Here is a 13,735-nt window from a genome sequence, read left to right as displayed (position 1 = left end):
CCATGTGCTATTGTGATCTCATAAATGTTGTTGGTTTTATGTTTTATTGTAACTTGTTTGTTTTTATGTATATACATTGTTTATTCTATTTAAGACTCACACTAAGCATTTAAAGCTCACCCCCATAGTTTTACTCCTTATAGATAATTCTCGAGATTAGAATCGGACACGGTATTCGAGGGAACTCATTTCAGACAATTTTTTATAAAATAAAGTACTTTTAAACTAAATTTTATTATTGATTTTGGGATTGTAATGGTTATTTTGGATTGTGGCATGTGGCATGAGTTTGTCTTTAATTGGGATTTGCATGTATACAATTTTGTTAAAAGTCGAACAATCCTAATAATTGGCTTGATATTGCTTGAGACACAGTATTTCATAAAAAAAATTAAAGGCTTCACTTTTTAAATGGACGTTTCTTGGTAACTATCCTAAGTTTTTTTTTTTTTAAATCTGACAAATTAATACTTAAGAAACTGAACGATTTTACTGGGTTATTCCGGTGACTAATGTAACCTTAAAAATTTGGCCATAACGTGTGGACGGGGTTAAGGAAGTTACAAAAATACTGACTAAAACGTTAAATTTTTAAACATGGGAGCCTACATGCAATCTCCGTATACTTAATGCTAATTTTTATAATTTTTTTTATAATTTCTTTTAATTTTGAAAAAAAAATGAATATTGTTATAAATTTTAAATTATTTGTGCTTAAATTAAAAAACCAATTCAGAGTTAACAAACCTAAGTAGAAGTCCAAACCACTTGGACTGATCTGTTACCACCGAAGAAGAAGGCTCTGAATCGTCCGTCCATGTTGAACTCGAAACACCTGCAGCAACAATGGTGGAATTGTGATCCAGCAAATGCTCGAACGGATTTGAAGGTTGAGGAATTTCGGCTGCTCCATCTAACATTTTAACCACCATGCTCATCAATGGCCTCCGTTCAGGTCTATACTGAACGCACCATAAAGCCGTCTTCACCATTTTCTCCACAGTCTCTCTACTTCCCTCATCGATCTCGCATGTGCCTATTAACTCTCCGATGTCGCCATTCTTCTCAATGTTCATCCACACCCATCTCGGGAACCACTCTTGGCTCTCCGGGACTTCGACGTTAAGGTTCCTTCGCCGGCCGATTATCTCAAATAATAGCATCCCAAAGCTATAAACATCACACTTATAGGTTATTGAAAATGGCATCCAAAGCTCCGGTGCTGCATATCCTGGAGTTCCTCGACCTCCGGTCATGGGTATATGAGTGTTTTCCCTGTTGATGAGCTTGGCCAAACCAAAATCAGCAACTTTGGGGCAGAATTTTGAATCTAAGAGAATGTTTCCAGGCTTTATGTCGTAGTGAATGATTCGTTGTTGACATTCTTCATGTAAGTAAGCAATCCCTTTCGCTGTTCCCACTGCAATTTCATGGAGTTTCTCGAATCCTAATTTCTTTTCTTGGGTAAACAAAAACCTGTCAAGTGAACCATATGGGAGGTATTCATAAACTAAGGCCCTCAGGTTCTTGTCAAAGCAGAAACCATAGAGTCGAACTAGGTTAAAATGATGAACTCTGCCGATTGTGCCCATTTCCGCCATGAATTGTTGCTCGATTCTTTTATCCGAAGTTCCATGGAGAACCTTGACAGCTACCATGGTTTCATCGTTGAAAACACCCTTGTATACAGCTCCAAAACCCCCTGAACCCAACAAAGTGGAGAAATTATCGGTGGCGACCTTTAGCTGGAGAGAGGTGAATCGGATTGGTTTCTCCTTTTCCATGTCGTTGAAGAATTGATCCATGGTTGTTAGTTCCAGAGGCTGGGGAATATGAACACTTTTCTTAATATGCTGACATCTTCTGCGTATAGCGATAGCGAAAAAAATACCATTAATCGCGACAACGACGATTGCTGCAAATGGTTACGAGTGAACTTGTGATCAGTTTGTTTCGACATATGGAGGAAGAAGAAGAAATTCATTTAAAGATTACCTATAGCTGTAATTTCTGAACTTGATGTCATTGATGATGATGATGAATAGAGATTAATTGGAAGTAACAAGAGAAGATGATGAAATGAACAATATATTAGATGTCTACCATTCGAAAGTGGAATTTTTTGCGATGGAGCAATGGGTCAATGAATTAATCAAGTCCTTAACATATAACATAAATGTAAATAAAAATATCTTTATCGTTATTCAACTGACTTGATGTTAAATTAGCTTGTAACTCCTAGATGTTTAATATATAATATAAATTTATTTATGGATGAAATAAAATATATATATATATATATAGCATTAAAATATTAAAAATAATTGAAAAAATCTTTTGTTTAATGTTAAATTAAGATTTCATTGATTCAAATTATACAATTCAAATCTTATTACATACAAATTTATTATTTAATTTTTAAAAATTAAGTATTATTAAATAATATAATTTAATTTAATTTAATTAAGTATATTAATAATTTAATCATCCTAATAAAATAATATTTATTATCTTTATTTTAATTAATAAAATAGTATTTATTATTTTTAAATTTTTAATAATTTTACAACTGAATTAAAACACAAATAATATTTAACACTAACTTAATTAAATTGTTAAGATATAGCATATATAAATAGATAATGGGATTTTACAACTAATTTCTGACTTGATTGATAAGTGGGTAATGAACTCCACACGGAATTGACTACCATGTTAAAGTCTGGATTTACTAATTGGCTGCACTTGTTGACTGTGATGCCTTGAACGGCTTGCAATTAAATTTGTACTTAAACTTTTATCTTTATGCAATTTTAGTCCCGCTATAGGTCTTTCTCTTTCTTCAACGTAATTAAATTCAAATAAAGTTTACAATTTTATTAAATTAATGGTGATTTGAACTCATCAATTTCAAATTTTAATCTAAAATCAATGTAATTATCAATAAAATAAATTTATTAAAAATTATAAAGTTTAAGTTTAAAATTTGAAAGTGCCCTTGAATTTTAAGAAAAATATTAATTGAGATTTTTTAAAAATAACTCAAAGTTCTCAAATGTTAAAATTTTCATAAATTAAATCCATTAAATTAATAGTTTCCATCATTAATCGTTATTATGCTGATATAGTAACAATCGCTAAATTAGACATTATGATGTTGAAATGGACATAAGAATGCCTAAGTTTATATTAATATGGACAGCAATTTATTTATATTCATCGTTTGAAAGGAAAATTGATGTCATTGGCAGGCCTATGATAATAACATTCAGCATTTGTTAATTAGGAGCTTCTATCTCCTTCCGAATAAGATATTTGCACACTTCTTTTTTTTTTTTTTTAGCCAAACAAGTTTGGTTATTTGATCCTTATTTTTTAAATCTAAATTTAATCCTTAAATTTTTAAAAGAGTCGATTTTGACCATAACTTTTAAAATATTCTAATTGATTTTTAATAAAAATCTGATTAAAACATTAAAATTTTAAACATGATAATTTGTATGGTAATCCATATACTAATTTTTGAATTTTATAATTTCTCTTAATTTTGAAAAAAAATTAATATTGTTATAAATTTTAAATTATTTATTACATGTACAACATGCTTAAATTAAAAAGCAATCCAGGCTTAACAAACCTAAGTAGAAGTGCAAACCACTTCAATCTCACAATTTTCCATATTCGTAGTTGGAGTTTCAACTACCAACTTGGACCGATCTGTTACCACCGAAGAAGAAGACTCTGAATCGTCCGTCCATGTTGAACTCGAAACACCTGCAGCAACAATGGTGGAATTGTGATCCAGCAAATGCTCGAACGGATTTGAAGGTTGAGGAATTTCGGCTGCTCCATCTAACATTTTAACCACCATGCTCATCAATGGCCTTCGTTCAGCTCTATACTGAACACACCATAAAGCCGTCTTCACCATTCTCTCCACGGTCTCTCTATTTCCTTCTTCGATCTCGCAGGCTTCCATTAACTCTCCAATATCACCATTGCTCTCAATGTTCTTCCACACCCATCTCGGGAACCACTCTTGGCTCTCCGGAAGTTGGACGTTAAGGTTCCTCCGCCGGCCTATGATCTCAAATAATAGCATCCCAAAGCTATAAACATCACACTTGTGGGTTATTGGATATGGCATCCAAAGTTCCGGTGCTGCATACCCTGGAGTTCCTCGACCTCCTGTCATGCTCATATGAGTGTTTTCCCTGTTGCATAGCTTGGCCAAACCAAAATCAGCTACTTTGGGACAAAATTTTGAATCTAATAGAATGTTTTCAGGCTTTATGTCATAGTGAATGATTCGTTGTTGACATTCTTCATGCAAGTAACCAATTCCTTTCGCAGTTCCTACAGCAATTTCATGGAGTTTCTCGAATCTAATTTCTTTTCTTGGGTAAATAAAAACCTGTCAAGTGAACCATTTGGCAGGTATTCGTAAACTAATGCCCTCAGGTTCTTGTCAAAGCAGAAGCCATAAAGTCGAACCAAGTTAAAATGATGAACTCTGCCTATTGTGCCCACTTCCGCCATGAATTGTTGCTCGATTCTTTTATCCGAGGTTCCATGGAGAACCTTGACAGCTACCATGGTTTCATCGTTGAAAACACCCTTGTATACAGCTCCAAAACCCCCTGAACCCAACAAAGTGGAGAAATTATCGGTGGCGACCTTTAGCTGGTGAGAGGTGAATCGGATTGGTTTCTCCTTTTCCATGTCGTTGAGGAATTGATCCATGGTTGCTGTTAGTTTCAGAAGCTGGGGAACATGAACACTTTTCTTAATATCCTGAGATCTTCTGCGTTTAGCGATAGCGAACATAATGCCAATAATCGTGACAATGACGATTGCTGTAGATGGTTACAAGTGAAGTTATGATCCGTTTGTTTCGACATATGGAGGAAGAAGAAGAAGAAATTAATTAAAAGATTACCTGTAGTTATAATTCCTGAACTTGCTGCCATTGGTGATGATACAAGAGAAGATGATGAAATGAACAATATCTTAGATGTCTAGCATTCGAAAGTAGAATTTTTCATGATTGGAGCAATGGGTCAATGAATTTCGAGCAAAGAGACAAGATCAAAAGTCTCTGTATCAACGCGTATTACCTTTTCCAATTTCTTTGAATGTTGACCAATTAGTGCAGACATTTAGAGCTGTGTTCCAACGTTGAATGTACATAGATACAGCGACTAGCTTAATAAAATTTTAGAAATTCTATCATGGAGTATATTTAAAAATAATATATAATAAATAATAAAACATACAACTTAAAATTAATTGATAATAATTCATGAATTATGAATGACATTAAAATAAAATAAAAAATTAAATTATTAGTATATAAAATTTAAACATGTAAATACACTAGATTAAGAATACTACATGTTTTATAATTGTTTATCTTAATAATATCATCAATCTTTAGTTGGGATCGAATTAACTGTAATACTCAGTAACTCATTTGTGGGTGAAAAACAAACCTATGTAAAAAAATATATAAAATAACAAATTAAGCTCCAATTAAAATGGTAAAATATAAATCAATGAAAACTATAAAGGCTTGGGTTTAAATCCTATTTTTATACATGTTTGTAAGATATAAAATAACAAAAATACCCTCAAAATAATATAATTTAATTTGTGAAAAATTATATTTTGTTATTATCTAACTGAGGTGGTGCCTAGTTGACTCGTGACACCAACTTAATCAAGTACTTAATATATAATATAGATGTAAAATAAGGGTATCTTTGTCATTATCCAACTGAATTGGTATTTGATCGACTCGTGATATCAACTCAATCGAATCCTTAATATATAGTATAGATATACAATTTATGAAGGTAATAAATTATGCATAATTACATTAAAATATAAAAAGTAGTTGAAAAAAGCTTTAGTTTTAGTGTAAATTTAAATTTTATTGATTTAAATTGCACGAATTAATTCAAATATTATTATATGCAAATTGATTATTATTTTGAAAAATAAAATATTATCAAATAGTATAATTTTATTTTAATTAAATGTATTATTAGTTGGGTTATATCTTCGAATAATTTGATGATCCTAAAACTTTGACTGATAAAATAATATTTATTATTTTTATTTTAAATAATAAAATAATAATTGTTATTTTATAAAAAATATTTTAATAATTTTATAAATAAATTAAGATTCAATTAATATCTAAAACTAATTTAATTAAATTGTTAATGTATAGTATAGATAAATTGATAAGGGCTTTTACAACTAAATTCTGACTTGATTGATAAAAAGTAAATTAAACTTTTAACCTATAGTATAGATAAGTGGGTTTTTCTATAAAGATAATCTTAAAAATTAATTAATTATAAAAATAATTTAAATTCTATATGAAAATGATTTGTTTGTTATAGTTATCGTCGGTGTCACTTGACATACCGAAGACACTATTTTATTTTTCACTAAATCATCATATTTAAAAAGAAACTTAGTGTTGTCACTATATTAAACAACATATGTATATATTTTTAAAATATCCATGAAAAATATAGATATTCACGGTAAAAAATAAAAAAATATTACGGAAGACCGCCAAATTTTTAAAATTATTTTTATATTTTCAGATGTAGATAAAAATAAATATAAAAAATTATTTTTTATGAGTAGAACCTATCTACTATACTATCTTAAATTTTTTATGTGTGTCAGCCAAGAGACACTGTCAAAATGGTTTTACACTTTTTTTTTTATAATTTTAATTTTTCCTTCAAACCATTTTTATAATTGATTAATTTTTAGAATCTTTTTTTTAAAAAAAAGCCGAGAACCCCAAACGAAGTTGACTATCAGTCTACGTTGGGTTTACTCATTGGCGGCACTTGTTGACTGTGATGTCTTGGAAGGCTTGCAATTAAATTTGCATTTACATTCATTTTGATTCAAATGTAATTCAAAAGTAACTCAATAAAATAAAACCTCTATAATAATTTTAAATCATAAAAATTTTAAAAATATATAAAAGATTTATTAAAATTTATAAATTATTATAAAAATTAGATTTAAGGTTTCAAATAGCCCTTTAATTTTTTCAAAAAATAATTGAGCCTTTTTAAAAATAATTTAAATAAGCTCTCAAATGTTAAAATTTTCATCAATTAAGTCATTTGATTAATGGTTTCCATCGTTAATTATTATTGTGTTAATATGATTGTTTAACAATCGCTAAGCCAGACATCATGATGTTGACATGGAAATAAATATGAACAGATTGATCTAAATATGGGCAATAATTTATCTGTATTTATTATGGGCACAATTTTTAAAAAATTATTAAAACATTGTAAAATTGGTAATAAAAATTATTTAAAACAATTTATGTTTAGAATGAATTGAACAAATAGAAACCTATGTTCATTTGAATTTGGATAGTGATTTATCTGAATTCATTTTGGACATAATTTTTTAAACCATTGAAATTTATTAAAAAACTAAAAAATTATAAAATTATTTAAAAGTAGAAATAAATTTTTTTTTCCGAAAGAGAAGGAATGAAAGGGAAATTGATGTCATTGGCAGGCCTATGATAATGACATTGAGCATTTGTTAATTAGGAGCTTTTGTCTCCTAACGAATAACATATTTGCATAAATTTTAGTTTTTAGCGATACATGTTTGCATAAAATCATTAAATTTGTACAAATAAAAATGCTAAAGAGGCCTAAGTAGAAGTGCAAGCCATTTCAATCTCGCAATTCTTCATAGTAGGACTTGTATTTTCTACTACAAACCCAGATTGATTTAATAATGCTGAAGACCCCGACTCTGAATAAGTCCATGTCGAACTCGAAACAATGTTGGAACCGTAATCATTCCGCAGCGCCAGCATATGCTCAAATGGATTTGAAGGTTGAGGGATTTCGACTGCTCCATCTAACATTTTAACCACCATGCTCATCAATGGCCTCCGTTCAGGTCTATACTGAACGCACCATAAAGCCGTCTTCACCATTCTCTCCATGCTCTCTCTATTTCCCTCATCGATCTCGCAGGTTCCCATTAACTCTCCGATGTCGCCATTGCTCTCAATGTTCGTCCACACCCATCTAGGGAACCACTCTTGGCTCTCCGAAACTTCGACGTTGAAGTTCCTCCGACGGCCGATTATCTCAAATAATAGCATCCCAAAGCTATAAACATCACACTTATGGGTTATTGGGTATGGCATCCAAAGCTCCGGCGCTGCATATCCTGGTGTTCCTCGACCACCGGTCATGGTTATATGAGTGTTTTCCCTGTTGATGAGCTTGGCCAAACCAAAATCAGCAACTTTGGGACAGAATTTTGAATCTAAGAGAATGTTTCCAGGCTTTATGTCGTAGTGAATGATTCGTTGTTGACATTCTTCATGTAAGTAAGCAATCCCTTTCGCTGTTCTCACTGCAATTTCATGGAGTTTCTCGAATCCTAATTTCTTTTCTTGGGTAAACAAAACTTGTCAAGTGAACCATTTGGCACGTATTCGTAAACTAAGGCCCTCAGGTTCTTGTCAAAGCAGAAACCGTAGAGTCGAACTAGGTTAAAATGATGAACTCTGCCGATTGTGCCCACTTCCGCCATGAATTGTTGCTCGATTCTTTTATCCGAGGTTCCATGGAGAACCTTGACAGCTACCATGGTTTCATTGCTGAGAACACCCTTGTATACAGCTCCGAAACCCCCTGAACCCAACAAAGTGGAGAAATTATCGGTGGCGATCCTTAGCTGGAGAGAGGTGAATCGGATTGGTTTCTCCTTTTCTATGTCGTTGAGGAATTGATTCATGGTTGCTGTTAGTTTCGGAAAGTGGAGAAGGGGAAGACGAACAATTTTCTTTTGATACCATCTAATACAACTGAGAAGGAACATTAAGACAAGAATCATGATGACCGCGATTACTGCAGATGGTTACAAGTGAATTTATGATCAGTTTGTTTCGACATATGGAAGAGGAAGAAGAAGAAGAAATTAATTAAAAGATTACCTATAGCTGTAATTCCTGAACTCGATGCCATTGATGATGATGAATAGAGATCGGAGATGGAACGAGAGAAGATGATGAAACGAACAATATCTTAGATGTCTAGCATTCGAAAGTAGAATTTTCCATGATGGAGCAATGGGTGAATGAAATGAAATTTCGACCAAGGAGATAAGATCAATTTTTCCATGCCTAAGATTGTTGACCAATTAATGCAGGCATTTAGAGCTGTGTTCCCCACGTAGACTGGACATAGATATAGCGATTTGCTTAATAAAATTTATATGTATATGATATTTAAAAATAGGAAATAATTCATATTAAGATGTTAAAAATTAATGTATTTAGGTATTAATAAAATTTCGTCACATTTTTAAATTTTAAAGACATAAAACGAATGTTTGCTTTTTAAAAGGGGTAAGTGAATTCTTAGGAGATATCTTGTGCCATATTCTTGAATTTAGTAGAGTGTGTAATCTTGGGAGCTATTTGGGAGTACCTTTGTTTCATGATAGAGTAACCAATAGCTCTTTGTGTTTTGTGGTGGATAAAGTTCAGAGTAAATTGCAGAGATGGGATGCAAGGTAGTTGTTTTTAGCTGATAGGGCCACCCTGGCGCAATTGGTCTTACTGGCTATTCCTAGCTATTTCATGCAATCAATGCTGATTCCTAAGGGTCTTTGTGAGAAAATCGAATGTATGGTGCGTCAGTTTGTTTGAGGGTCATCGAGTAATGGTAGGAAAGTGGCTTTGGTCAGTTAAGAAGGATGTATGTCAGCCTCGGGAGCATGACGATCTTGGTTTTTGAAAGTTACAAGATCATAACACTTTCTTCATTATGAAGTTGGGTTTTAGAATTGTGGCTAATTCTAAAGCTCTCTGGGCATAGGTTGTTCAAGCAAAGTACGGGGTAGTTGCTGGAATTCCAGAAACTCTGTCCCGCATTAGAGGCTCTTTTTTGTGGAGAGCCCTTACTAAGGTTTTGCCACTTATTCGGGAGAATTTGCTTTGACTAGTGAGGGATGAGGGAAATATCAGGTGTTGGTGTGATCCATGGGTTCCGAATGTATGCCTCTTGTTAATCTGATTCCCGGACATGCTAGTCTTGATTTGGACTACTTGCTTATTGATATGGTTGCTGATGATGGTAATTGGAACCTTGATTTGTTTCGGCTGTGGTTACCTAAGAGAATCATTCAAAAGATTATTGGGACACCCCCACATCACGCAACAGCAAGAGTTGACAGGATTATCTAGGGAGGAATGAGGAATTGGTTCCTTCTCTGTTAAAAGTGCCCATGGGAAAATTTGGGAATATTCCTAGAAATAGAATAAAGATGTCTAGAAGATCCCTTAGAAGTTCAAAATCCCCCAAAGGGTTGGATTTTTTGTTTGGCTAGTGCTCAAGCAGAGATTAATACTCACCAACACATAAAGAGTCTGTAGGAGCTTGTGTCATAGTTCGACGTATTGAGTTTGTGGTCATATTTCAGAAGATGTGTTGCATGCCATAAGGGATTGCACTGCAGCAAAGAAAATTTAGAACTTTTTAATCCCTACTAATAGACTTTGCAGGTTTTACCCTGGCAATCTACAAGAATGGCTCATTTCAAATTTGCAGAACCATTATGAAATTTGCTTTGGGGAGGTTGATTGGAAGTGTCTTTTTGGAATTATCATTTGGCGTATTCATAAGAACTCCAATCTTTTCATCTTTCAGGGTGCGACTTGGAGCAATAATGATACTATTAAAGTCTCGTATTGTTGGGCCAAACAATTTTTGATGTCTGATAATAGGCCAATGGGTATGTTTTGGGCTTCGATCTTTTGCTCTAATTCATTTAGGAATGGGATATACTTGAATACGGATGGATCTGTTAAGCTTGAGGATGGTTTTGCAGTAGCAGGAGAAGTTGTGAAAAACTGAAATGGGGACTGGATCTGTGGTTTTAATAGGTTATTGGGCAGTTGTTCAGTACTTGAGGCTAAATTGTGGGGCATATTGAATGGATTAAACATATTAATTGATTGAGGTTTTGACAATGTGTTGATCCAGACGGACAGTTTTAAGATGGTTATGACCATTTAGGAAAATCTTATAGGAGAGTTCAATTTGGCTTTGATTGGGAGGATTCTTCAGCTATTGTTTGAGATTCTTCATTGGAATATTTGTCACATACCTAGAGAAGAGAACCATAAAGCTGATAGGTTGACCAAGTTGACTCACTTGGGAAGTCAAGGACTGCGTGTTTTTGAAATATCCCTATTTAGGGATTTAGGCTTGTTAATGTAGGTTGTGTCTTGTAATTTATTCTCCATCATAAAAAAAAAATACATAATATTATTTTTATTTTTATTTTTATTATGCACTCGAACATATTCAATATACTCTCCATTGTAATTAAATTGTTTTAAAACATAAATAGTTACAATAAAAACTTCCATAAGTAATTTATATGATTTTGAAATAAGGTTTTTTACAAATTTTTAGTCTCGTAATTTGTTGCATTATCATTTATAAAATTTTGATATTATTAAAAAGTTTCCCAATCAACAATTTCATTCATAATAAAAACTAGGATACAATCATATTATTAAAAAAAGTCAAATTTCATTTTTCCAATTGTAAATTCAATCATCATTAATCTCAAATAAGCTTTGTGAAAAACTTTTTAAATCTACTATTTATAATTTTAGATTGCAAAAGTGAATTGTCTTTTATTATATATTATTAGAAAGTAATACTTTTATTGCTTTGAATCTAACAAGAATTATGTAAATTTTAAAGTTTCTATGTTACTTGATTTTTTTTTGTATTTTTTTTATGTCCGTTTTATAGTCTATATAAAGGGCTTATGGATGCTCTTCCCAATAATGTCATCTCTAAGGCTTGGGCCTTGTTCTTTTTGGAAGTACAATGTGGCTTGCTACTATTTGATTTTTTATTTTAATTACTTAAGTTTTAAATAATTTAATTAGAATTGGATAGTGGATTAAATATGAATGGGTGTATAATAATAATTTCATGTCTTTAAAATTTGGTGATATGCGAAATTTTATTGGTGTCTAAAATAATAGTTTTAGAATCATCCTAATATAAGTTATTCCTTTAAAAATAATATATAATAAATAATAGAACATAGGATATGAAACTAATTAATGATAACACATGAAATATATATGATATTAAAATAAAATAGATTAAATTATGAGTAAAGTAGAATTTAAACACGTAAATACATTGGATTAAGAATATTACATGCACTACAATTGTTTATCCTTAATACCATCAATCTTTAGTTGATATCAAATCAACTTGTAATACTAACTCAATCTATAACTTCATCGATACTAAATTGTGGTACACCCACAATGTAGTTGGAAAACAAAAATATGTAAAAAATATATATATTTATAAAAAAATATAATTAACAAATTAGGCTTTGATTGAAATGGTGAAGAATAAATCAACGAAAACAATAAAGACTTGAGTGCAGATCCTATTTTTGTGAAAGATATAAGAAAACAAAAACACCCTTAAAGTAATATAATTTATTTTGTAAAATAAGGATATTTTGTCATTAATCAATTGAGATGATGCCCAATTGATTCGTATGCCAACTCAATCAAATACTCAATATATAATATAGATATACAATTTATGGAGCTAATAAAAATGCATTATAGCATTAAAATGAAAAGAGTAATTGAAATATATATATATTTTGTTTCATGATAAAATCAAGATTGTATTAATTCAAATGGCATGGTTCAAAACATGCAAATTTTTTATTTATTTAAAAAATTAAAATAAAGTATTATCGAATAATATATTTTATTTTAATTATAGAAATATTTTATAATTTTCTTAATTGAGTTAATGTTAATTTATGTCTAAATGATACGTAACACTAACTCAATAAAAAAATTAAATAACACATCTTGATTTTCGTAGGTTGTTTTAAGTTTTAACTTATTCAAATTGATATGTAATATTTTTTGGCTGTTTTTTACCTAAATACTATTAAAAATTAAATTATTTTCTTAAATAAAATTTTGACTTATTATTATTATGCTTTTACCCAGTCCAGATCATTTACATTTCATTATTAATAAAATATTTAAATGTTATTTTTTTGAGGATTATGAAATAAATTATTAAAATTGAGATTTATTTGTAAGAAAAGTCTCAATCAATATTGATAAAATGTGTTCTACGATACATAAAATTTGATTTTATGTAATTTCATATATAAATTTTTATTTGATTTAATTTTTATAAACTATTAATACTATTATCGACATAATATTATTTTAAGTGTACATTGCATACATAAATAATTATATTTATTTAATATAAAAATAAATAAATAAATTTATTTATTTAAGTGTGTACAGTTAGATTAAAATTAAAGTCTCATATATATATTTATATTACAATCTAAATTGCATGCAATAATTACACCAAAAATTCATGTATTAAATTACAATTTTAATTAAAATTTGATGTGTAAATTTTTTTTTTTTTTTTTGGGGGGGGGTGGGGACATAGATATGTAGAGATGTATCTTATTATAAATACATACATTAACAATCAAGTCCGACCTTAAAATGCAAAAGCAGACTGACTTATTTCATCCAATTTTAATAGGTGAGAGTTGAGAATTGGCCATTCCAAATTATAAATTGGAAAGCCCACTTAGTGTATGCCTTTGATTTGGG

At 30.6% G+C, this 13,735-nt stretch overlaps 1 protein-coding gene and 2 pseudogenes across 1 annotated transcript; all 3 read right to left on the bottom strand.

The window, feature by feature from the left end:
* Positions 1-687: 687 nt before the first annotated feature.
* On the bottom strand, positions 688-1,960 carry LOC108452264 (G-type lectin S-receptor-like serine/threonine-protein kinase At2g19130). The gene has a single exon (XM_017750035.2). The coding sequence runs from the start codon at positions 1,803-1,805 to the stop codon at positions 720-722; it is 1,086 nt and encodes a 361-aa protein (XP_017605524.2). The 5' UTR covers positions 1,806-1,960; the 3' UTR covers positions 688-719.
* Positions 1,961-3,495: 1,535 nt separating this feature from the next.
* On the bottom strand, positions 3,496-5,062 carry LOC108451449 (G-type lectin S-receptor-like serine/threonine-protein kinase At5g24080; annotated as a pseudogene).
* A 2,533-nt stretch (positions 5,063-7,595) lies between these two features.
* LOC108452217 (G-type lectin S-receptor-like serine/threonine-protein kinase At5g24080) lies at positions 7,596-9,256 on the bottom strand (annotated as a pseudogene).
* Positions 9,257-13,735: the final 4,479 nt, after the last annotated feature.

The sequence above is a fragment of the Gossypium arboreum genome, chromosome 5 (assembly GCF_025698485.1).
Source record: "Gossypium arboreum isolate Shixiya-1 chromosome 5, ASM2569848v2, whole genome shotgun sequence".
Classification (NCBI taxonomy): Eukaryota; Viridiplantae; Streptophyta; class Magnoliopsida; order Malvales; family Malvaceae; genus Gossypium; species Gossypium arboreum.
This window is presented reverse-complemented; position numbering and strand designations above follow the sequence as displayed.